Genomic DNA, 25,571 nt, shown 5'->3' with positions numbered 1-25,571 from the left:
TTATCTAAGACCACTTTTATCTTCCGTGCCCCGCGCTGCACACCCAGGCCACACAAGCGGGTGAAAAATCTTTCTAAACAAATGTACAGACTCTCTGGGAAAAAACAAAAAACAAAATCTCAAATTTGTGAATATGCCACTGTTTATACATTTTCCTGTTAATGGGCATTTAAGTCGTTTCAAGTTTTTGAGGGTTTGGCTATCACAGACAGCACTGCTATACACATTCATATAAAAGTTTGGCGGGGGCCATGGGAATGCATTTCTGTTATGTATCTATCCGTGGATGGAATTGCTGGGTCATAGGGCAGGTGTTTGTTCAGCTTTGGTAGATATTGCCAGCCGATTTTTCCAAGTAGTTGCACCATTTTCCACTCCTACCAGCAGCGTATGAGAATTCTGTTTGCCCCGCACCGGCTCTGACACTTGGGATTGTCTGTCTGAGAATGACAGCACAGCAGTATGGCTGAGTCCCGCAGACATGCAGTGAAAAAAGCCAGGCGTAAAAGAAAACATGCAGACCGATGATGCTCAAAAATAGGCAAAACTAATCTAATCTGGGAGTCATGAGGGGAACAAGGCGGGTTCTGGGGTGCCAGGAATGTTCTCTTTCTTCATCTGGGTGCTAGTTTACACAGGTTTATTCCCTTTGTGAAAATTCATGGAGCTATCTCCTTATGATCTGCGTACCTTTTTATATGTTATACTTAAATAAACATTTCAAAAATATTCTCTCTCAATCTCCCTCTGTCTCCCTCTCGCATCTTCCCTCCCAGCACATGGTTGGGAACTGTCACCTTCAGAGCCCCCTTCAAGGCTGTGTGACCTGGACAGTTGCACAGGGTGTGCACTCAGAAGGGCCTGGTGCTTGGTTTAAAGTTCTGCTGTCTGTCTTGAAACTATTAATACTTTTTGAGCAAGGGTGCTTTGTTTTCATTTTGCATGGGGGCTCACACATAGTGTAGCCGACCTTGGCCCCAGGTCAGGTAGCTGCCAGAGTCTGTCTCCAGATTTCCAGCCCAGGACGTGATCTTTGGCAGGCACTGAGGGCAGGGCTAGGTTGCTCCCCTGGACCCCTGATGGAAAAGGTGTGGAATGCTCAGAGCGGCCCATGCTGGCTGTCCCTCCCGTGAGAACCTAGGAGCGCATGTACCTGCAGATGGGATTGCTGGGTACATGGGAGGTGCCTGCACAGTGTCCCACGTGGCTCTCCGCCCCTCCCCTTCTTTTTATTGTGGTAAAATATGCATGACATAAAGTTGACTGTTTTAACCTTTTTAAAGTGTACGGTGCAGTGGCATTAAGTACATTTTGATTGTTGTACCACTCTCCACCACTGAACCATCTCTACAACTCAAAAGTTGAGTTTGAGTTTGCCTTGTGAAAATCCTCCACATCTCAAAAGTTGTGGAGATGGTTCAATGGTGGAGGTGGTGGTACAACATTCCTCTCAAACTGAAACTCTGTATGCATTAAACAACTTCCCATTCCCTTCTGCTTGCTTGTATGGTTTTCTCTGTGTGTTTCTCTCTTCCCAACTACTTTGTGGACTCTGTGAGGGCTGGGCCAGGCCAGGCATATTCACCTCAGAATAAGAAAGAACACATACAATACACACAGGGCCTGGAAGAAGTGGGTGACAGAATAGTTTCATTAAATAAATGAAAAATATGTAATATTATTTAACCTTTGTTTGAAGGCTGGGTGACTTCTTGACTAATAAACTCTAAATTTAGTGCTGAGACAGTGTCTGGCACATAGCTGGATCCAAAACCTGTTGACAGAATGAATGAAGCATTAATAACTCTGTTGCCCGTAATAAAATATTGGGCCTTTATTGAACCCTTACAAGTACCAGGCACTGTTAATACACAGAAAGAAAGATGTTTGGCACTCCATACCCTCCCTCCCTCCCTCCCTTCCTCCCTTCCTTCCTTCCGCCCGCCCTCCCTCCTTCCCTTTCTTCCTTCTTTTCTTTCTTTTTTTCCTTCCTTTCCTTCCTTTCTTCTTTTTTCCTTTGACACAGGATCTCACTCTGCTGCCTAAGCTGGAGTGCAGTAGCATGATCACGACTCACTGCAGCCTTGACCTCCTGGGCTCAAGCAATCCTCCTGCCTCAGCCTCCTGAGTAGCTGAGACTACATGCATGTGCCACCATGCCTGGCTAATTTTTAAAATTTTTAGTAGAGATAAGATCTCACTAGGTTGTCCAGGCTGGTTTTGAACTTCTGGGCTCAAGCAATCCTCCTGCTTTGGTCTCCCACAGTGCTGGGATTAGAGATGTGAGCCACCATGCCTGGCCTCCTTCTTTTCTTTATAAGCATTAGCACATTTGGCCCTACAACTACCCTCTGAGATGACCACTTGTTTTATAAGTGAGCACAAGCTCAGCGACATTGTGTCCTCTGCTGAGGTTACATAGCTGGCAGGTGTCTCCAGACGGGGCTGACTCCAAAGTCTGGTGCCTCCGTATTTATTTTGTAATGCCTCCCTGTGTTAATGAACCAAAATAGAATTTCTTAACTTTTTTTTGAGACAGAGTCTCGCTCTGTCACCCAGTCTGGAGTGCAGTGGCGTGATCTCAGCTCACTACAACTTCTGCCTCCTGGGTTCAAGTGACTTTCCTGCCTCAGCCTTCTGAGTAGTTGGGATTACAAGTGTCCGCCACCACACCCGGCTAATTTTTGTATTTTTAGTAGAGATGGGGTTTCACCATGTTGGCCAGGCTGGTCTCGAACTCCTGACCTCATGAGATCCGCCGGCCTTGGCTTCCCAAAGTGCTGGGATTACAGGCATGAGCCACCGTGCCCGGCCTTTGCTTTCATTTTAATAAAACTAGTTTTTCTTTTCTGATTATAAACATGTATTTACACTCTTTTTTAAAATAAGGCATTACAGAAAGTGGAAATCTGACTTTTTAGGACTTCTTAGAATGTTCTCTCAAGATCCATGGCAACCCTTCCCGGGCGCAGCAGATCTGGAGCACGTGGCTCTTGTGGGCTCTTTCTTCTGGGCTGTCTCCAGGTCAAGGGACGTATGTATCCCATCGCTGACCTTTCTTTCTAGGTACCCACTAATCTTCAAAGATAACTGAGGGATGTTGTAAAGGCAGTAAAGCTACCTCCACTTTCTTCCCTAACCTGCGTTTCCCATTAAGGCTTGTTTTCAACTCTAAGGTGGGGCTTTCCCCAGCCAGACCTTAGGTTATTTTCTGAGCTTTGGTTTCTTACTGGGGTTTGGGTGCAATAAGGAAGTTGTCAAGTGAAACTGTTTTTTCCAGGGTAGCTGAGCTAAGCCTCCTATCATTGGAGGAGCGGGGAGCAGCCCTGGGATGGGTGGTAACAGGTGGAGGCAGGTGAGCCAGCCCATGGCTCTCTGGATTGGCTGCCATGAGCTCAGCTCCTGGAAGATACTGTATATATGGACGGCCAAAGCATCTTCTGAGACACTCAGAAAATTGCCAGCACCAAAGTCGTGGCATCTTCTCCCTGGGAGAGCTGGGTCTGACTTCTCATTGGACACAACTTCCAGCTGACAGGGAGGAGAGCCTAACACAGAGACCTCTTGTCTGAAGATCCCGGCCCCAGGTGTTCAGGACAAAAGCGATTTCTGTGGTCCAAGGTTGGTTGAACAATACCCTCTCCTTTGGGGGCTGGAGCAGTGGGTATGTATCTTGGGGTCCGGAGAGGAGTTTAGTCCTGGGAGTCAAACCAAGAGTCCAGTTCCAATTCTGCTTCCAGCATGCTGGGCCCTCCCAGAGAGGCAGCAGGGGTGGAGGTGGGGGAATCAGTTTTCTTATCTCTAAAAAGATGAAGCAGGGTTCAGTGACATTATCTCAATGGGGTGTTTCTCAAAGAGCTCTGGGCTCACTTGGACTTAAAACTCTGTATTCAAGTCCCAATCCTGCTTACTTTTTTTTTTTTTTTTTTTTTTTTGAGACGGAGTCTCGCTCTGTAGCCCAGGCTAGAGTGCAGTGGCCAGATCTCAGCTCACTGCAAGCTCCGCCTCCCGGGTTTACGCCATTCTCCTGTCTCAGCCTGCCGAGTAGCTGGGACTACAGGCGCCCGCCACCGCGCCCGGCTAGTTTTTTTTTGTATTTTTTAGTAGAGACGGGGTTTCACCGTGTTAGCTAGGATGGTCTCGATCTCCTGACCTCGTGATCCGCCCGTCTCGGCCTCCCAAAGTGCTAGGATTACAGGCTTGAGCCACCGCGCCCGGCCCCAATCCTGCTTATTAGCCAGCACCCTGAGCAAGGAACTTCACTTCCTTGGGCCTCAGTTTTCTTGTCTGTAGGATGGGGCAGCATTACATAGCTCACCTGCTAGTTTCCCTATAGGATGTGGTAGAGGTCGAGTTCTAGACTTTATGTGAAGGTACATGAGGGGACCCCCGATAAATGGGAGGTGTTATTATTACCTATGGTTGAATTAAGATTCTATGAGTTTTAAGGTTTCGGAAGTTAGTCCAAGAACGGGGAGATCTTATTAAAAAAAACTCATGGTCTACTGCTTTCTTGGATGGGAATTTAGAGGCTGGGGGTGGATTATAACCCACAGTCCTGACCGACTCCTCACGCAGTGTTGCATTGCCCGTGGTCTTGGATAGAGGACAGAATGGGGTGGGGAGGGCATGGGTGTCTATACCTAGGCACACATGATTGTGTGACTCGGTGTGCACAGGTCACTGTAGGTGTGTATGTGAATGTGGTTATTTCCATCAGTGTGAAAGAGCAGGTTTCTCCCCTCTAAGTCCGTATGTAAGTGTGTCCATGTGTATCTATGCTTACATGAGGCCATTTGGTGTAGAACAGAGAAGATAGGATTCAGATCGGGAGAAGTGAATTCGAGTCTCAGCTCTCTGCTTCCCGGCTATGTGACCTGGGGCGTGTCTCTTAATGGTTGAGAGCCTCAGTGCACCACTGTTAGCCCATCTGAGTCACAGCCCTTGGCAAAGATGGAATGAGATCATGTAAAGGAAAGGGCTCTCTGGACGCCGTGTGGCTGCATGAAGGTGAGATGGTTTGGGTTTTCACGTGCCTATGTATCATTTATTTGTTTCACGAACACCGAGAGCCTCCCAGGCTCAGGTCCCCTCTCACGGAACTTAGAGTTAGCACTGATGGCAAGTAGTGAGCTTGGTCATATAATTATTCCCTTACACTTGGGACAGGAGAAATACAGGGCGTCTTGAGTCCGTGTAGGTCTGTGGTGTGCACAAGTGTGTTCTGGTGACACGTGGATGTCTGTGGTGTTGACTGTGGGTCCACGTGTGTGTGCCACACACTCTGTCCCTCAGGGTGCTGCTGTGGGTGTGCCGCAGGTTTTCTCTCTGTGAAGTTTCTATTGTGTGAATCATGGGTGGAAAAGGGGAGCCGCAAAGTTATCTCCATGAAAGGCACCAGAGCAGTTAGAGAGTAAGGCGGCCAGGTGAACAAATTAGCAAACAGCATAGAGATGAGGTCACCGTGCAACTTAGAAAGTAAACGATACACAGCAGCAAGCTTGGGGAAGGCAGGCAAACTTCCTGCTCCAGGGTCAGCTTCATGAGCCTTCTCTGGTTCTTTGTTGCTGTTGCTGGACATGTCACCAGTAAATGCCACATCTTATCAGAAGAAGTCTTGTGATCTGTAGATCACTCGGGTATTTCTGAGCTGATTTGGACTTTGCTCTGACATCCACAACAAGTTTACGAGAGCAGCTGGGTTTCCGCATAGTGAGGCCGCGCTGCTGGCTTAGGGTTCCTGGTCTGGAGCACAGCCTGCGCGGGGCGGGATTCCCTGGTGGTCGGGCTGAATGTAGTTGAGCACCTGGGGCACAAAACAAAGAAGAAGAAAGGAAAGTCTTGCTTTGATAAATCCTGGATAGCAGAATTTTATACTTGGAAAGTCTTTAATTTTGGCACATGTAGGAAAGGGGAGGTTATTAGGATTAAAAGACAAGCTTCCCAGGGCTTAGAGACTTTCAAAGTCTGAGGACACACCATCCACAGAGGTTCTTCAGGGGTCTTCCTGGGGGCGTGTTGGTGTGTCTTCCCCAGTCAGCCGCACTCTCTCAATCCCTGGCCCAGAGCTGAAGACAATCTTTGAAACATTACGGAGGAGGAGCAGTTGGAGCGGGGGAGAGGGAGGAGAGAGCTGGACTGAGCACAGTCACAGCCACCCAGAGAGGAAAGAGAAAAGAAGGAAGTAGGGCTGGTATCAAATGCTGCAGCACGTTAGGGAGGACAAGGCATGGGAAGAGGTCACTGGATTTGGAATTAGGAAGCCTTGGGAGACCCTGGAATCTCTTCACTGGGGAAACTCTTGGGTAGCAGAGGCTGGGCGTCAGCCGGCCCCCTTCCTGCCTCTGGGCTGCAGCAGCAGCTGCGGGGCTCCTGGCCTTAGTTTCTGGCATCTCCCCATGGGCTCAGGGCACCGGTTATTCCAGGGAGGGGGCGGCCAAATCACAGTAGCTTTCCTGAAAAAACGTCAGGGAAAGCATGTGCTGGTGGGATTGTGTTAATGTTCTGATCAGGAGGAGCAGCGTGTCCTTGGAATGCATTAGGAGGATATTGCCGCCATTGGCAGTGGCGAAAACCGTTTCCATGGCAATGACAGCTCTTTAAAAGATGACTGCGTCTCTCTTCCCGTTAACTGGGTAAGGAAGCGCTGGCCCTCCGTGCGATGGGTCCCATGGAGCCAAATCTGTGCAGACGGAAGAGAGGCTGAGCTGAACAAGAGTGTCCTGGTTCTGTGGTTTTGTTAATGAACAGCTTCTCTGCCAACCCCATCCAATTTGCCCTGACCACAGGAACATATGGAAAACGCAGAGAGAACCCTGACACCGTTCAGTAAATATTTCTGGCTCGGCTTACTTTTTTTTAAATATGATCTTAAATCACATAGAACTTCAACCTAAATTTATCTTCTTTTAAGACCATGTGCTTCTGAAGAGACAGCAGATGCAGGGGAATGGAACATTGCTGTCATCACTGTGTACTCACATCCTTATTCCTGCGCGTTCAGAGAAGACCAGAATATTCCCTCTGGGAGCACACACTGCATCTCGTTCATGATTGTATCCCTAGCACCGAGCATAATTTCTGGTGCAGAGTGGGTGCTTATTAAATGTTTTTTGAGAGAAATAAGTGAGAACAAACATAAATTTTTCCCCATGACTTCTTCTCCTTGTCCTACCCCGCGTTGTCTTCGGAAACACAACCGTAAGGCAGCCAGTCTCTGAGTCTTTCAGGAATATTAGTGAATTTCCATATAAGGTACAGATACATACTGCTAAAAGTTTCCGTGTAGCCCAGATGTTCCTTTTAAGGAACATTAAATAACAAATAAGTCCTTTTAAATTGCCTGCCTCCACCCCGACCTGATTTCTCATTTCCTCCAAGGTCATCCACGTGTGGACACTTGGCTCCAATGGCCTCTGGCCTCGGCGACCTGGGGCTGCAATATTGTCTGGTTTCCTTCCCAGACGGGTGCTTGGAGGAGGGAAGGCATCCCAAATGTTCATGTCACCTTCAAATATGTGTGTTCCCATTTCTTTTCTTCTTTCTCTGTATCTTCTTCATTTTCCTGTGGATCCCACACATAAGAAATTGCAATTATAGATTCTTATTTTTGCCTCTAAGCTGAGCATAGCAATAGAATACATTTTAGAGTACATCCCATACCACTAAACATTACTTGGTCAATGCATGCTAAAGCTGTAATGACAAATTAGAGCAGGGAACCTGTGGTCCTAAACTCCACAGGACTCTCCAGGGGCTCAGGTTTGGCATTCAAAACCATATTTTATTTTTCTTTTACCTTCCACTGAAGGGAAGAGGCCTTCTGAACAACTCTGGAAAAATTGGAAAGCCCCAACAGTTTTAGATTAAATTAAAGACACACAAATGAAGTGCACCGCCCACACCCAGGCCTGCTTGAAATGCTGCCCGGGAGGGAAAGGGTTTTTTTGTCTTTTTCCATTGGCCGCTGCTTCATTCTGGATGGAGAATGGAAGAGTCCCTACTGCTCTAAGATGAAATTGGCCTGAAAGCAGTGATTTCATGTTAACTACACATCCAAAGATACCTTATGTGTTGTGCCATTGACTAAATGTTATACATCTATGCATTTGTTTAATAAGTGCTTATTGAGTAGCAGTGATATGCTAGACATTGTTCTAGGCACTCAAAGATAGAAGACCTAGCAAAATAGACACAGGAGATGGAGAGAGACTCAGACAGGAAACAACTAAACACATAAAGACACGACATTGCACACCACCAGCCCATAGGGTAGGAGGGGAAAGGGTGCGCTGATGGGAAGTGGGCAGGGAGGGCCTCGATGGGAAGGTGACAGTTGAGTACAGCCCCAAAGGAAGTGAGGGAACAAACCATGAACAAACTCATTCTTTCCATGAGGGAAGAATGTTCTAGAAAGAGGGACTGGCCAGTGTGAAGGCGCTGAGGTGGGCGGGCCTGAAGGACAGCAAGCAGGGCTGCGTGTGTGGAGTGGAGTGAGAGAGATGTGGTCAGAGGGGTGATGGAGGCTGGTACGTGTGGGACGTGCCTGCTGCTGTAAAGACTTTGAGTGAAAGGGGACCCTTGGAGGAAGGGAAGTAACTTTTGTTTTAAAAGCCCCCATAGCTGCAAAGAGGAGAAGTTACTGGGGAGGGCAAGAGGAGAGCAGGGAGGTCAGTTAGGAGGTGGTGGTAACAGTTCAGGTGAGTGCAGATGGGGACCTAGAGACCCCAGGGGGCTGTTGGGGTGAGGACAGGCTCTATGTGAGTGAGGCCAACAGGCTCTGCTGATGGGTGGATGTGGGAATAAAAGAAAGAAAGGAGGCCAGGCGCAGTGGCTCATGCCTGTAATCAGCACTTTGAGAGACCGAGGTAGGTTGATCGCTCGAGCCCAGGAGTTTGAGACCAGCCCAGACAAACACAGCAAGACCCCATATCTATTTTCTAAATAAAATTATTTATTTATTTATTTATTTATTTATTTATTTTTTTGAGACTGAGTCTGGCTCTGTCGCCCAGGCTGGAGTGCGGTGGCCGGATCTCAGCTCACTGCAAGCTCCGCCTCCCAGGTTTACGCCATTCTCCTGCCTCAGCCTCCCGAGTAGCTGGGACCACAGGCGCCCGCCACTTCGCCCGGCTAGTTTTTTGTATTTTTTAGTAGAGACGGGGTTTCACCTTGTTAGCCAGGATGGTCTCGATCTCCTGACCTCGTGATCCGCCCGTCTCGGCCTCCCAAAGTGCTGGGATTACAGGCTTGAGCCACCGCGCCCGGCCAAAAATTATTTATTTTTTAAAAAAAGAAAGAAGTCGGGGTGACTTTACATTTTTGGCTTGAGCAGTTGGAAGAAAAGAGTTGCCACTGACGGAGCTGCCTCATGGAATATTCACGACAGCCTGTGAGAGAGGGCAGGGCTCAGGCATGCTTCAGATGAGCACATGGGGCCAGAAGAGGTGCCTGAGCTGCCCAAAGTCCCAAGGCTAGTGAGGGGCAGGACTAGGCCTCTGGCTCCGGCTGTATTCGTTTTCCATTGCTACTGTAACAAAAGCCCCCAGACCCAGTGGCTTTGGACAAGATGAATTAATTATCATGCAATTCTGGAGAAGTCCCAAATCAGTCTTGATAGACTAAAACCTAGGTGTGGACAGGGCTATGTTCCTTTCAGGGGCTCTGGAGGTGCAGCTGACCAGCCCTGAGATCTGAGCACGATCTTCCTGTGGTCCAGTTTTATCCTCTGGAAAATGAGAATAATGACCCCCATTCCCCGAGGGTTTTGGGGGAATTTGCACAAGACAACAGCTTTGAGAAATTGTTGACATGGGAAGTTGACACTACTCACATTAGCAGGCAGGGTGAATGGGTCCACTGGTCAGTGCCGGGAGCCAACTTCGGCGTGCTCAGGAGGCCTCTGCTGAGGGAGCCGTTGGGCCGGGCACAGTGGCTCACTGTAATCCCAGCACTTTGGGAGGCCGAGGCGGGCGGATCACCTGAGGTCAGGAGTTCAAGACCAGCCTGGCCAACATGGTGAAACCCCATCTCTACTAAAAATACAAAAATTAACCAGGTGTGGTGGCGGACACCTGTCATTCCAGCTACTCGGTAGGCTGAGGCAGGAGAATAACTTGAAGCCAGGAGGTAGAGGTTGCAGTGAGCTGAGATTACACCACTGCACTCCAGCCTGGGCAACAGACCGAGACTCCGTCACAAAAACAGAAAAACAAAGCAAAACAAAACCAAAAAAACTAAGGGAGCTGTTTGTTTTTGTTGTAGCCCGATGGAGAATCCAAGGTGCCCAAGGAAGCCCCTGGCGGAGAGGAAAGCCAAGTCTCTGGACAGGCCGCTGGCCCCCGGGAAAGGCTTGGAGCCGTGGGACTGCCATTGCCGCTCCCTGCCCACTGCCCCCTCCAGGAAGGCGCTTCACTGGGCGACCAGTGATTGGGCCAGACATTCAGACAGCCCAGCTCCGTCTGCTGAGGCTCACTGCACCACCACTGCAGCCCCCACTCCCGAGGAGACTGGAGAGTTTCTCCCCAGTGAGCAGAGGCCTTCGCAAGACACCAAGAAGGGGTGGCTAAAGACCGTGCTGAACTTCTTCGTGAGGACGGGCCCTGAGGAGCCCAGAGAAAAGGCCAGCAGGAGGCCAAGGGGGAAGGAGGGCCTCTCCCAGCCTCTGGAGCCCCTGGAAGCAGCAGGGGAGCCAGCCCTCAGGAAGAGAGCCCACCACGACAAGAAGGCCAGTCGCAAGAAGCAAGGTCACAAGAAACATGCAGCCGAGGTGACTAAAGTAGCTCAAGACCAGGATGCCAGAGGCCAAGAGGAAGGGTTGTCCAAGGCGGCTGCTGCCTCACGCTCTGGGGAGGCTGACCTGGGCCCAGCTCGCAGGGGTGAGTGGACCGTGCCTGTTCCTGTGGAAACCCCTAGGGTGCTCTAAACTTGCTCCAGGAGCCTCTCCACAGAGTGACAAGAATAGTCAGGGGCCGCACCACTGTGACTTCCTTCCTTCCTTCGTTCCTTCCTTCTTTCCTCCCTCCCTCCCTCCCTCTGAACCACTGTGAATCCCTCCCTCCCTCCTTCCCTCTCTCCCTCTTTTCCTTCCTTCCTTCCTCCCTCCCTCCCTCCGCACCGCTGTGAATCCCTCCCTCCTTCCTTCCTTCCTTCCTTCCTTCCTTCCTTCCTTCCTTCCTTCCTTCCTTCCTTCCTTCCTTCCTTCCTTTCTCTCCTCCTCCTTCTTCTTCCTCTCTTTCTTTCTCTCTCTCTTCCATTCTTTATCTCTTCCTTTCTTGCTTGCTTGCTTTTTTTTTTTTTTTTTTTTGACGGAGTCTCTGTCTGTCCCCCAGGCTAGAGTGCAGTGGCGCAATCTCAGCTCACTGCAAGCTCTGCCTCCCAGGTTCATGACGTTCTCCTGCCTCAGCCTCCCGAGTAGCTGGGACTACAGGCACCCGCCACCATGCCTGGCTAATTTTGTATTTTTTAGTGGAGATGGTTTCACCATGTTGGCGAGGCTGGTCTTGAACTCCTGGACTCAAGTGATCCATGGGCCGTGGCCCCCCAACATGCTGGGATTACAGGTGTGAGCCACCACGCCTGGCCCACTGTGATATTTCTTTGAGGTAGAACAGCACCACGGCTGAGCGCTCCAGGGAAAACCACTCGCCCACTCGCAGTGCCGCCGTTCACAAGCTGTGTGGCCCAGGGAGGCAGGTTTCCTCGCTGAGCCTCAACTTTTTTCATGGATAAAATGAAGATAAATAGTTACTGTCTCATGGAGTGGCCACAGCCCACAAGGAAAGTGCTCAGTGCACAATAGCTGTTACTGCCAACTCCTCTAGTTTCAGGAGCACAGACCTAGGAGAAATGAGAAGGCAGGGAGTCAGGCGAGGAGGGAAGCCCTACTCCCACCCCACTGGTGCCTGTGTGCTTCTGGGCTGCTGCTTCCAGGCCTTGGTTCTAGACTTGGCTCCATCAGGAGTAAACTTGCTGTGTGACCTTGAGCTTGAGCTGCTCCCTCTGGAACTTTTGATTCCCCACAGGTAAATGAGGGTGCTGGCTCCCAAGGTGCCTTCCTATTCTGCCTTGCAAGGCTCTGGAGCTGAATGCCCACTGGCACCTAGAGGGAGGGGGGCTCTGCCTTGCGGCACTCAAAACTCGGTGTTTATGATGGGGAGAAGACTGAGGATTTGTGGGGAGGGGGTTAGCAAGAGAGGTGTCTTGGTGGAAGTAGCCTCTTCTCAGATAAAAACCTTGGTGGGTTTCTGGTTTTTTGGTTAGGCCTGGAGCAGGCTGCAGCAGTGCCTATTGCACTGTGAATTCTGTGCTGTTTTCTCGTGTTGATGAACAAAGTCGGGAGAATGTCACTGACGCACGCACATACACACCTACATACCCGTTTGCTTTCGTCTCTATTCCAGGTGGGGAAGATTCTGATTGCCACTCCTTCCTCATCAAAGTGGATGGTGCTGGAGCTTTGGATGTTTCTCCCCACGCCACAGGTCACCAGCAAGAAGAGGAGCTCAAAAAGCCTGATAGTGAGTTGGAATCTCTAGTGATCTTTTTGCCTCTGACTGAGGTGGCTGTTACTGAATGAGACGGGTTGTTCTGAATGATTACTGAGACCTTGGATGGTGGCTCTCAAAATACGTGCACTGGCCTTTCTTGCCTCTTTTGGTGCTTCTGGCCATGTTTGCTTATTTTAGAATTTCACAGAAGGGAGGCTAGGGAATTGGAAAGCTGCTGGCAAACGCTTCTGCCTTATGTGTTAATGAAAATGGAACTTTTCTTAGTCTTTTAAAATGTATTTTACTTTAAAAAATATATAGAAGAGTGAAAAGTATAGTTCAATGCTTTGTATACTCAGTTGTTTGCACTCTGCCAGTTTGCTTTGTGTGCGTATCATTTTGTTGCTGAATCATTTTGGAGTAAATCATGTTCATCCCTAAATACTTAAACATGCATCTCCAAAAAATAAGTACAGTCTCACACAAAACCACAATACCATGAGTGCTCCTAATAAATCGAGAATAATCCCCTATTCATCTAATTTCCTGTAAAAAAAGATGAGCATATTTTATAATATGTGAAATGAAGGAGCTATGCATGTGTCAAAGAATAACTAAAAGGCATTGAGTTAGTTATTTTGCAGCTAATTGTTTTCTTACATGAGAGGGAACCAGCTGGTAGCTGAGTCAAGCAACAAAAGCCAAACAATTTATAAGTGAGGGAAGTGAGAGAGGGAAGTTAGGAGTTAAAAAAAAAAAAAAAAAGCAAACCCACAGATAGCCTCAGAACAGGGAACCTTGTTTGCATCTCTTTTCATGTAAACTCATCAGCTGGTACCTATCAGAGGACAGTGTGGGCACATTGTCCTTGAAAAGGCTGACTGGAGTATCAAAGGAAACCATTTCCATTGTCAGTGGCTTCTCTGTGCAGAGATGGGGGTGTGGCTGAGGCATCAGCGTGGCAGGCTCTCTCTGTGTCATGCCTGCTGATGTCCTTTCATCCTCCACCTTAGTGAGGCCAGGTATCCACCATTTTCCCACTGGAATTTTGCAGGTTGGAAGATCAGCATTAGCCTTGCAAAGTGTTCTCAAGCCCAGTCCCTCATATGACAGCCTGACAGCCTTCTGGGGGAGGCAGGACACAGATTATGACCCACATTTCACTGGGAGCGATAAAGGCCCAGAGAGGTTAAGAAACTTATTCAAGGTCACACAGCTTACTGAACCCAAAGTAGATGTTCCGAGATCTGTGACTTTCAAAGGAAACAGTGGGGCACAAGTTGAATGCCTGAAGGGCTGACCTGAAATGTCTTGCATGAAGTGTCATGGTTTGGCTCAGTGCCTTCCCCGTGGATCTTCCAGCCTTCTCTCAGAAGGACCTGCCCCTGGGATGTGGTGCTTTCCCTCCATTGTGTGGCCTAAAGAGTTGTTTAAGAGAACTGTCCAAGACGGTAATTTAGAAGGAGTTGTCTGTGCATTTAGAAAGAATAACCGAATGCATTTGCTTTCTTCCAGAGGATGCTATCATTCAGATGATTGTGGAATTGCTCAAAAGAGTGGGAGACCAGTGGGAAGAAGAGGTGAGGAGTAAACTTTGCAGGTCTCCAGGGGCTCTCTGCCTTCTCCTCCTCCTCTGTCAAGCTCCACCTGTCCTTACAGGCCGGGCTCTAGTCCCTTCCTTCCCTGAAGCCTCCTGCAGCTTCAGAACTCAGCCCTCCCCCTGCTCTGGCCTCTGCTGCCTCCCCTCTCCTGGGGCCATCCTGCAGCTTGGCTACCCTTCACTTTGCATCCAGAGAGCTTTCCCCCTCTCCTCAATGTCATGAACCTGACTCAGTTTTTCTCCTCTCCCGGCAGCAGTCTCTGATCTCACAGCTGGGGGTGGCCCTGCCAAACCCAGCACTGGCTGTTAGGAAGCAATCCCAAGAGAAAAAGACAAGCCTCAAGAGCACCTTTTCTCTTAAGAAACACGGCTCCGAGGAGGCCAAGAGGAGGGCCGCAGATGTTTCCAGTCCAGAGGCCCGGCCACCCAAGAAGTCCAGCTTTCTGCCCCTGTGTGTTGGCGGCCATCGGCCTTCCATCTCCAGCAGCTATGGTGAGCAGGCTCTGCAGTTGCCATAGCAACCCTGCAGCTGCCTCCAGCTCTGGAACCTTCCCTGGGGATGGAATTGGCCACTTTAAAGGTTGCGTTGCGCCTGGTCTGACTTTTGCTCTCTGCCCTGAGCGGTGTGAGGATGACTGTGGGAAGAGAGAAAGAATGCCAGCGGGTCACGTCCACACACAAAACCTCAGCGAGGTCTAGGCAACCCCAATAAGCCCTTGATGGAAATTATGTTCCGCAATTCCCCAACTATCCACATTTCTTGGCTGCCTCAGCTTCTGCGCCCTGGCAGGGAGGGGAGTAGTGTGTGCAGGAAGGAGCTGGAGCAGGGGAGGCAGTAGACCTGGGTTCTAGCATATTGTCTATGTCATTCCCCATCTTTGTGCCTCAGTTTCTTCACCTGTAAAGTGAGACATTTCCCTGCTGCATATCGATAACTCAATCAGTCCTCACAGCCATCAGATGAGGTACAACTATTATCCCCATCTTACAGATGAAGGGACTGAGGCTTTGGGAGGTAAAACAATGTGTTCAAGGTCACGTGGCCCATGGATGATGGGCCAGAGCTAGAGGGGGAAAGGATCAGACGAGTCATTTCTTCCTGGGCATCAGGGAGAACAGGCCATCCTGTTAGGTCATCCTGGCCGGGAGACTTTACAGCTTAGAAAGGAGGGGTGATGGTTAACACCAAAGAGGGAAATTTCAGGCCACGTGGGAGATATTTTCATGCAGGGGGATTCTGGCTGTGATTCATTAATTCATGTCATGGGACATGACAGGCCTCTACTATTCAACTTGTGGATCAAGTCAAAACGGTGGAGGGAGGAGAGGGCAACAAAGCCCAGGAAAGCCAGTTCTATGGAAGCACAAAGGGATAAGGGAGCTTGGTCTGGGCCAGTAAATCAGAGACACGGCCCTGCCCAGCAGCTGTCTTCCAGCCCCATAAGGCCTTAGTGTGATCCAGCCACGGAACCCACTGTAGAGTCTGTGCTAGCTTCTGTGCATAGTTGACAGCCGCAGACGGACAAAACACACCCCTTTTTCTTTCTGCTTCTCAGGCTTGGAAGAGCCTGAAGTCCAGGAGGCCCCATCTACAGAGGCTGGCGCTCCAGGTCCCTTCGTGCTTCCCACCCCGTCAGAGAGCTGGGGACCTGGAGAGGAGCTTCAGCTGGACAGAGCCTCGGAATACAGTCAGTACTCCTCTCCTTTTCTCAGACACCCCTTGCAAAATTTCTGCTCTGACTTCCCCACTTGCAAAGAGACACTGAGCCAGAGAGAGGCAGTGACCTGTCCAGACCTCCCTCTGAGTACAGCAGGCTGGGAGGCAGCTTGGGGTCCAGAGCCCAGGCCCAAGCCAGGCTGCCTGACTGAACCTCGATAAATGGCAATAGTGTTGGTGCTCACCCTGATGAGGCAGACAGGAGGTAACGGGGGGCCCACAACAAGTGCTGAGCCGATGGGGTGATCTTACGGACCTGGGTTTGAGTCTGGACTCTGACCCTTTGAGCCGTGTGGACTTGGGCAAGTTACTTCATCTCTGGTCTCAGTTTCTTCATCTGTGAAATGGGGACAGCAAGTACCTACTTTCTAGAATTGTCAGCAGCATTTAGGACAGCCCCTGTCCTAGACAGTGGCGAATACGTGTTAGGTGCCATTTGTTGCTCTTATTGTCATTGTTGGGTGATCCAGCTTGAGAGCAGAGCTCAGAAGTAAAGAGGATAGGGAGAGGGGTAGGAGCCTTAGGAGGGAAGCTCAGCTAATGGCAGCTGCCATCACTGTAATTATTATTCTACCATTGGCAGAGCCAGGCCTAGAAATATATATATATAAATAAAATCACTGGCAGGTCTGAAAAGACCTGGAAAGATCTCTGCCCCCTACCCCCTGCCATTCTGCCTTGTTTGCTTTTCATAGAAAATATGCCTTGAAGGGGGATTCTGCCTGGGCAGGGAGAAGGTGCATGGTGAGGGCACCTGTAGGGAATGGGCCTTTCCAGATGGCCCTGAGGGGTTCCTCCTGGGCGTCTATTTAGAGGTCCTCATTGGTAAAGTGAATGTGTATCCCATGAAACCAGCTCCGCCCTCAGGCCGCCTCTGGCAGCTCTTTAGCCCCCTGGAGAATCACCCAGGGAACCACCAGGGCATTAGGAAATGAAGACTGACCGCAGAAGAGCTTTTCTAGCACCACAGTGTAACCATGCCTGTTGATCTTTTTCAGAAGAATTCATTCAGAAGATCATTTCCATGCTCCAAGATTCGGAAGAACAGCAGAGGGAGGAGGTGAGGAAGACGCTCCCCATGTAACCATGACCTCACTGTGGGCTCCCCAACCCTGCCTTGCCGAACTCTTCTGTGTCCTGCCAAAGCCCTACTCTAGTCCCTCTTTTTTTTTTTTGGAGACGGAGTCTTGCTCTGTCGCTCAGGCTAAAGCACAGTGGCTCGATCATGGCTCACTGCAACCTCCACCTCCTGGGCTCCAGCGATTCTCTTGCCTCAGCCTCCTGAGTAGCTGGGACTACAGGCATGCGCCACCACACCCAGCTAATTTTTGTATTTTTAGTAGAGACAGGGTTTTACCATATTGGCCAGGCTGGTCTCGAACTCCTGACTCCTGGTGATCCACCTGCCTCAGCTTCCCAAAATGCTGGGATTATAGGCGTAAGCCACTGCACCAGGACCCAGTCTCTCCTTCTTGAAGCTTCCCCAGCCCTCTCTAGACCACACATATTTCCCCAGCGTTGAGCATCAACCACTCTTCTCTGGGCAATGCCTCCTAGCCCGCCATGGGTCTCCTTCCCCAGCTCACCTGAGATCTCCTCAAGGTCAGGGGCCCCAACTCAGTTTCTCTCATCTCCCCCACAGCAACCTCAAGTCCAGGAGGAAGAGGTGGGTCTAGAAAACCCGGCCCCACACTGCAGAAGGAAATCTGTAGAAAAAAAGTCGAGCTTCAGGAGAGCGTTTTACCATAAGAAACACAGCTCCAAGGAACCCAGGAGACCGGGGGCAGCAGGGGCTGCCAGCCCGGAGGCCCGACGGCCCAAGAGGCCCAGCTTTCTGCCCCTGTGTGTCGGTGGCCATCGGCCCTCCACCTCCAGCAGTCTTGGTGAGCAGGCCTGGTGTTGCCATGGTAACAGAGGCTTCCTCTTGGGCAGGGCTGCTGTGTGGCCTGTCGCTGACAGGCTGGCATAGTGGGGGATGTCCACTGTTGCTGAAAGCCCTGTTTATTTCCTTGCTGAGCAGAGTAGGGAGTGGGGGGGTGTGGAAGTGTGGGGAGAGGTGAGGGGCCAGGTGCCAGCAGGACCCCACCGCCGGTAGCCCCTGCTCACAGCGCACGCCCTCCCCTCCGTTTCCACATGCAAACACTTAACAACAAATGTGGTGAGAGAGCCGTGCCGCTGTGCATCAGAATCACCTGGCCAGTTCATAGAAAAGCACAGAGACCTGGGTTTGACGAAGTAGGAGATGGTGTGGGCCTGTTTTTTCACTACACCAAAGCATGAGGGCCACTGGTGTACAGTAATTCCCCTGACATCACAGAGTGCCTACTACGTGCTACTTGCACATATATTATCTCATTTAACCTGGTCGCAGCCCTGTGAGGTCAATCTTATCACTCCCACTTAACACTTGGAGAAAGTGAGGTTCAGACAGGCTAAGGGACCCAGAAAACCTGGCAGAGGGAGAGGGTTTGTTTGGTGGGCCCTGTGGGCACACCTGTTTTAACTGAGCCCCTCCCAGACTGAGGAGGCAGAAAGGGTTGGTGGGCAAAAGTCAGGTTTCTGGAGATGGCCAGGAGTGCACCACGAACTCCTCTGAGGCAGAGCCGGGGACAGGAAACTCACGGAGGAGCCTGGAACCAGCCCCCGCTGATGCTCGTGCCTCCGAACATCTTGTCAGGAACTAGATTCAGCTCTCTGCAAAAACACTCAACAACCTTTTTTGCCCTAGATCCCGAAGATCCCTCGGGCCGGGAGCCCCTGCCCGCAGAAGGGGAGCCAGTTGTGATCTCAGAAGTACCTTCCCAGGCCAGAGGCCACACGCCAGAAGGGGCACCTCAGCCGAATGGAACATATGAATCTAGTCAGTACCACCCCTGCGCTTACCTGGACAGCTTCCCGGGCGCTTCTCTTCCACATAGAGTTCACAGGCTGAATAGGGGAGGGTTCTGAGGAAGGAATGGGGAAGGCAGCAGGCAAAGACCCCAGGAGACTCTAGGAGGGGGCAGAGGGCACAGGCTTGGCCTTAAACTGGGGCTGTTGGGGCAGAGTTGCAGGTAGAGGACACCTGTCTATCCTGTGGGATGTAATTAACACCCCCCATTCGTTTGCTTGAATGTTTCATATGAAATTCCTAGCTTGCTCCAGGTCTCATAAGCAGTGGTGTGCTGGCAGACAGGCTCTCCATTGGGAGGAGGATGCCCTACTTTGTAGCATTTGCAGATTTCCATGGCATAAATATTTTTACTGTGGCTGATTTCAAGCTGCTAACAGTTTGTAACAACTAGTCCACAAATTAATTAGCCTGGCATGGTGGTGTGCGCCTGTAGTCCCAGCTACTCGGGAGGCTGAGGCAGGAGAATCACTGGAACCCAGGAGGCGGAGGTTGCAGTGAGCCGAGATCGCGCCACTGCACTCCAGCCTGGGTTACAGAGCGAGACTCTGTCTAAAACAAAACAAGACAACTAGTCCACAAATTTCCTGAATATTTACAGTGAACTTAGTACGACCAGGCCCTGGCACACCGCTGCTTAGAACCCAAGTGAACGGGTGCATTCCTAATGGGTCAGTAGCCCTGGCATGTCCCCTCCCTGCATTCTGATGTACTGCTCCTCGTCCAAACTCCCATTCTTGACTGTGCTACTCTGTAGCCTAGATAAGGGACACTGGGAGGCCTCAGTTTCCCACCTATCAAATGAAGCTGAATGTGGTTACAGGTGAGGCCCAGCAAGCCAAAGTCCCTTCTGTTTCTATAAAGGGAACCCAAACAAGGCTCTCACACTCCAGCATTAGTTTAAGGCAAGAAGTGTCTTGGTCCATCATAACTAATGTGTGTGCTGGGTTTTAGAGAAAAAATACTGTCTTTCCCAGGTGGATGTGTCGTTGCAGCACTTTGTTTTTGGAAGGGAACCGGGCATCACCCAGTCGACAGTCACTCAATTCTCCTTTCTTTTCCTTAGAGGAGATCATCATCCAGAAGCTTGTGGAGCTTCTCCAAGAAGTGGATGGCCAACTGGGGCAGCAGGTGAGCACCACTCAGCCCTCCCCAGGCCAACCCCAGGGCCTCATCTACCCACAGCTGAGACCTGGGTTCCATCCCCAAGTCTGCACCTCTGGGCAACTTTGAGCATGTCCCTTCACCTTTCTGAGTCTCAGTTTCCTCTTTTCCAAAATGAGAGATGATTACCTCCTTGACCAAGCTTAATGCGTATGTAGAAAGCGCCAGACACGTAGCAGATGAGGGAACTGTTTAAAATAACACAATGCTCATGTGGCCTCCCTGCCCCAGCCAGGACCACTCCTGTCCAAATCAGCTATTAAAGTTCGGCTCATGTCCCCCGTCCTTGGAAGCCTCCTCCGCCCACACCTGCCCCACCCGCCCAGCCGATTCCATTCCCTGTGGTCTCCGGGTTCACTCTTGGTCTTGCCACGCCCTTCAGCATTTATTTGGTCTCCCATTCTTTCAAGTTGATTTTCCTCCCCTGATAGGCAGTCTATAACAGAAGGTTCCCCACCCTTGGAAAACACAGTCTATCTGGAGAGACAAACACAGATCACATGTGAAGAGGTCAGGTTAAAGATGAGTAATCAGCATAGCGGACGCTCTGGGTGCCTCTCTTCACCACCAGAGTGCACACTGGCCCGTCCAGCTGCCAGCTCCTGCCTCCTTGTGCCTGAGGACACAGGGCCATTTTGCGACCCATGTTGGGGGCACAATTAACAGCCTCCACTTCCGCATGAGCAGCCCTCAACCAATGGCTGGTGGGAATTGGTGGACAGAGACCCCAGCTCCCTCGCTTTTATGTGGTATAACTGAGGAACGTGCTCTCAGCTGGCTTCCAAGGTGCCCTGAGTGGATTAAGCTCCAGTTGCCACCCGTTGGGCTGCCTTCCCATTCTTGTTCCAGGTCTCCTTCTCCCATCAGCATTTCCTGGGATCATTTAATGAATAAAATGCCTGTACCCAAGTCCTTGTGTCTGGGTCTGCCTCTGGGGAACTCATTTAGTTATTAAGAGAAAGGAGCTTGTTGGAGGAGGCTTAGAAGGAACTAAAATTCCTCTAACATCTACTCGGCACTAAATCGTTTCTGTAAACTCTCTCATTTCATTCCCCCTCCAATCCCCCCCAGCAATCCTGGGGCTGGGTGGATATTTTACATTTTACAGATGACCAGAGGCTCACATACCTAGTAAGTGCAACTCAAGCATCCCAATTCTAGACTGTCATACATTTAAATAACAAAGTAAGATTACTTGTCAAATAAGGAGTGGCTAGGGTAGATGAGAAGGCTCTATGGGGTGTTTGCTTCTGAATTATCTGAGTCTAAAGACCTGTACTTCCACCCTTGCCCTCTACTTTGTCCTGCTGCTTTGAGCTGGACCTTGCAGAACAGATTCTGAGAGGCTAGGGGCAGTGGAGGGATGTAACAAGCGGAGCTCATCCCAGGGAAGAGGAGGTGCCCCGCCTGGCTGCATGGAGTTGCAGGAGGGGCAGTTGGCGGGAGGGATACTGCCAGCAACACTAATGACCTGCTTTCATTTCCGCTTCCAGATCAGGCGCCACCCCAGCTTTAAGAGGTTTTTTTATGAGTTCTCGGACTCCTCCCTCAGCAAGCTGGTAGCCACCCTGCGCAGCCAGGTGGCCCACTCCTCTAAGCTGGACAGGAACCGCGCCAGGAGACTCTACCAGTTTGATGTTAGCTTAGCTAACAAATTTGCTGGCAACAACAGCCACGCCATGTGCATCCTCATGGGCCTAAGAGACCACTACAATTGCACCCGGTTCCCATACAGGCAGGACCAGCCGGTGAGAGAGGGCGGGGAAGACAATGGCGATGTGGCATAAGTGACAGCAGGCTCACAGCTGGCCTCCAGTGGGATCTATTTATTCTCCTCTCCCCTCCCCTGCTCAGTTCAGAATTTTGGGGTCTATTTCAAATGCCACCTCCTCACTGAGGCCTTCTGAGACAATTCTAAACCATGACGACCTTTATCTTTTCTGAAACCTCACTGATTTTACTCCATAATTAGCATCTTCTTTATTTGGCTTTAGTCTTCAATTACATGTACATTTCCATGCTTTTTTGATAGAATGGCATATTGGACGGGCTAGGATCTTAGCTTGCCTTGTTATTATTTTGTGGGCTTTGTTGCGTGCCTTCTCAGTTCTAGGCTGTCATAAAATGTAAATAACAAACTAAGGTTATCTATCAAATAAGGGGTGGCTGAGGTAGACAAGAAGGCTCCGTGGGCTGTTGGTTCTGGAAGGCTTCCAGGAGGTGATCACTCACTGACCTGGCCTTGGTTGCTTAATGAACAGCCTCTCTCCTGACGTCACCTTCACTGTTCTGTGTGCATTTATGCTTTTCCTAATAACTTCCCCTCCTCCAAGTCTCTGAGATAGTCCCTTCAGAGATGATGCTTGTCACCGATTTTTTTTTTTTTTTTTTTTGAGACAGGGTCTTGCTCTGTTACCCAGGTTGGAGTGCAATGGTATAATCACTGTTCACTGTAGACTCAACCTTCCTGGGCTCAGATGATCCTCCCACCTCAGCCTCTCAAGTAGCTGGGACTACAGGTGCATGCCACCATGCCTAGCTAATTTATTTTTTATTTATTTATTTTTTTTGTATAGAGATGGGTTCTCACTATGTTGACCAGGCTGGTTTTGAACTCCTGGCCACCAGCAATCTTCCCACCTTGGCCTCCCAAGGCCAAGGTTCATGCTAGGATTACAGGCATGAGCCACCACACCTGGCCTGATTTTTTAAAAATTCTGATCTCTCATATTTTCTGGTGGACTCTGATAAAGATTTCTTCATCCTTTTCTAATTCACTTAACATAACCTGCTTACAAACATTTGACCCAGATCCACAGTGCAGAAGCCACTGAATGAAGGTGTGACTTTAGAGGAATGAAATGTTCTGTTTGCTGGTGTTGGACCAACAGGACCAGAACTTCTACATCCAAGTGGTCCCCTGGGAAAGCAGACCCTTCTGCAATGATGCTACTATCACCCGAAACACTTCTGTCTTTCTTGGAATTACCTTTAGAAGCCATTTGAAAAGTCTCTCAAGAGAGCTGGCTTATTTCATGATAGTTGTATCTTGTCATTCGAATGCTCTGCTCTACTTTGGCTCATTTTCCTGGTGGGAAATCCTCCTTGCCATAGACCTGTCTCTCTTCTTGGCCTCACTGTCTTCTCTGAGAGAATAGGAAGGTTACAGATAATTTGCCCTCTAGGGTGGTTTAGGTAATAGCTTACAGGTTGATCTGAGTTATTTGTGAAAGATACTATAGAAACATCAGTTGTGACATCCTCAGTTGCCCTGACTCCATCTTCTGGTTTTACTAACCATTCATTCATTCATTCATTCATTCATTCATTTAACTGGTAGCTGTTGACAGCCTTCTATGTGCTTAGCTGTGCGAAGTGCTGTGAGGCTCTGTGGAAGGTTCTGCCTTCAAAAGCTTCATCTGCCAATGGAAAAGACAACTGTTTGATGACAAAATTAAATAGCAACCAAATGCCAAATGAGTGGTAACTGAGGCCCATGAAGCAAGTTGGTCCTGGGAGCCTTCCAGGAGGTGGAGGTGCTGATTTTGACCTTTGAGAATGGGGAGGCTGTCTGGGGAGAAAGGATCAGGAGAGCAATGTCAGCAGGAGGTGTTGCAAGAGCAAAGACCCAGAGATGGAGGCTGGGGTGGGGTGTCAATGGGGTAATGGGAAGTCTGGTGTTTCCAGAGTGAACCCATAAATAATTGAGCTGTGGCTAATATCTATGTTCTTTTTCTCCTCCCAGAACATCACAAGTCCTGAGATTCAAAGTCCAGATTGAAAGCTGTGTCTTGCACTCAAATTCCCTTGAACTAGCCGAACGGTTTGCAGCTTTAGCCAGGAGACCCTGAAGATGCCCTGTGATGCCCCAATCCCTGCTTCACAAACGTGATGGAAGACAAGAGCAGACAACCATTCTGTGTCCATACCCTAGTATCTGAGAAGCACAAAGCATTCTTCCACCAGGCAAGACACAGAGGCCATGTCTGGGGAAATCAGCACTGGACTGGGAGTGAGGAGACCAGGGTTCCACCTGCTGGACCTACCCCAGAATTGCTGCGTGACCCTCCACACATCCCTACTCCTCTCTGGAATTTGGAGTCTAGGATCCCACCCAGAAGGCCTACTGATATTTTCTCAGATGTTCGTTTTAACTGAGTCTAGTTTTTAAACTAAATTTTTATTTAATCTCCAACCAGAACATTCACATGCATCCAAGCGGATGTGCATCGAATTGTATCCCATCATTTCTTCAGTTGACCGGCAGTTCTTCGTGCTCATATGGACTTGTAGATGCCTCCCAGGAACTCTGCAGGCCCCAGATGGAAAGACCTAGAGACTGCGGACCCTTGGTCTCTCAGAATCCTTCTAACCTGTGTCCTGACATTCTGTGACTAGAGAATGGAGCTGATACCTTGCACCTCTCCCATCTCATGGGATTGGCTAGGAGTCAGTGAGAAAATGGGTGTGAAGAGTTCTGAAAATTACCTAGTGCCATGTCCATGTATGTACTATAGCTTCTTTTGGGTAGTTTTCAGGAAGTGGAGGAGGGCTTCAATGGGCTAGACTGCCATGGATTGTTGCACAGGGGTGGATATGGATTGTTGCACTGCCCAAGAGCACCCTACTCCAGGAGGTGCTATTCATATCCTGGACATTGTGGGTTTGTAGATTTATGATGACAGTTTTGTAGCTGGTAGCAGTAACGTGTCTTGAGAAAGGGCTGTTTTCTGTATTTGCACAAAGGTGAAGTGTGGGGGTGCCAGAGGCTTTGCCTTCTGTACAGCTCAAGTTTCAACAGCTTGACTCAGGCGTGAAATTTGCCACATGTTCATATCTATGTGCAGGAAGGACAAGACTATAGACAGACAGCCGGCGCCCTTGGACACTGCCCAGAACATGTGGTCACGGGGGAAAGGGTGTTAAACCTGGATGGCAAGTGAGATCTTGTGACCCTTGGGGACATGGTATTGCTGTGTTGAACCTGCTGTCACACCATGGGGTAGGACTGGGGAGGAGGAGCAGCCTGGGGCAGAGAGGCCCTGGGTGCTTACATGGGACTGGCCTCCAACCTGAGGCACCGGCTCCGTAAGCTCAATTCAGCCTATCTGGAAAGCCATTTAGTTTTTATTGCTGCTTCTGAGAAGTGGGGGAGAGGTGAGCTATTTGTGGATTTGTTTTAGGCAGTGTTCACGATCACCCAAATATGAAGGGTCAGAATAAGTTATGAAATGAAGGTCAGGAACCTTTTGTACATAGTTTCTTATTTGGGATGATGTTCTTGAAGCCCTATGAGTATTTGATATGTGCTTCTGATGCTGGCATCTGAGTCTCATTTTTGTACTGTGTTATTTGAGCAAATAAAGAAATTAACTTGCGCAAAGGTGTGATCTGGGTTATTCACCATGGAAGCAAGACAGATACCCACCTGCCACATCTATGACAGTCTGGTGCTTGCAAGGCTGTGGGGGTTGGCCTCCTTGTCCCTGCCTGGATCCCCTCCAGGTGTCCCATCCTTGGAGTGCCAGCTCGCTGATGCAGTAAAAAAAAGTGTCCTGGGCTGGGTGTCAGGAGACTTGAGTTTTAGTCTAGCTGCCCCCAGGCTGGGTGACCCTGAGGACAAGATACTTGCCCTCCAGACCTGACATTCTACAACTCACTGACTCTCAATGTGACAGTTCATAGTATGTCCAGGAAAATCAGGAGCAGTAC

The 25,571-nt window shown here is 49.7% G+C and overlaps 1 protein-coding gene across 3 annotated transcripts; it reads left to right on the top strand.

Annotated features, from left to right (window-relative positions):
- Nucleotides 1–2,818: 2,818 nt before the first annotated feature.
- BNIP5 (BCL2 interacting protein 5) lies at nucleotides 2,819–25,237 on the top strand. 3 transcript variants are annotated; one of them, XM_031667065.1, is made up of 12 exons: nucleotides 2,819–3,621; nucleotides 10,264–10,877; nucleotides 12,402–12,518; nucleotides 14,004–14,068; nucleotides 14,346–14,580; nucleotides 15,645–15,776; nucleotides 16,804–16,865; nucleotides 17,448–17,688; nucleotides 18,534–18,665; nucleotides 19,762–19,826; nucleotides 21,353–21,607; nucleotides 23,605–25,237. In XM_031667065.1, the coding sequence occupies exons 2-12, from the start codon at nucleotides 10,268–10,270 to the stop codon at nucleotides 23,638–23,640; spliced, it is 1,950 nt and encodes a 649-aa protein (XP_031522925.1). In that variant the 5' UTR covers nucleotides 2,819–3,621; nucleotides 10,264–10,267; the 3' UTR covers nucleotides 23,641–25,237. The 3 variants fall into 3 exon arrangements, with proteins under 3 accessions (XP_031522925.1, XP_003897567.3, XP_021792873.2); XM_003897518.5 differs by having other exon boundaries at nucleotides 2,820–3,621; nucleotides 14,343–14,580; XM_021937181.2 differs by lacking the exon at nucleotides 2,819–3,621 and having other exon boundaries at nucleotides 10,203–10,877; nucleotides 14,343–14,580.
- Nucleotides 25,238–25,571: the final 334 nt, after the last annotated feature.

Source organism: Papio anubis, chromosome 6, assembly GCF_008728515.1.
Source record: "Papio anubis isolate 15944 chromosome 6, Panubis1.0, whole genome shotgun sequence".
Classification (NCBI taxonomy): domain Eukaryota; kingdom Metazoa; phylum Chordata; class Mammalia; order Primates; family Cercopithecidae; genus Papio; species Papio anubis.
Note: the sequence above shows the minus strand (reverse complement) of the source record. Positions and strands in the feature narration are given on the sequence as shown.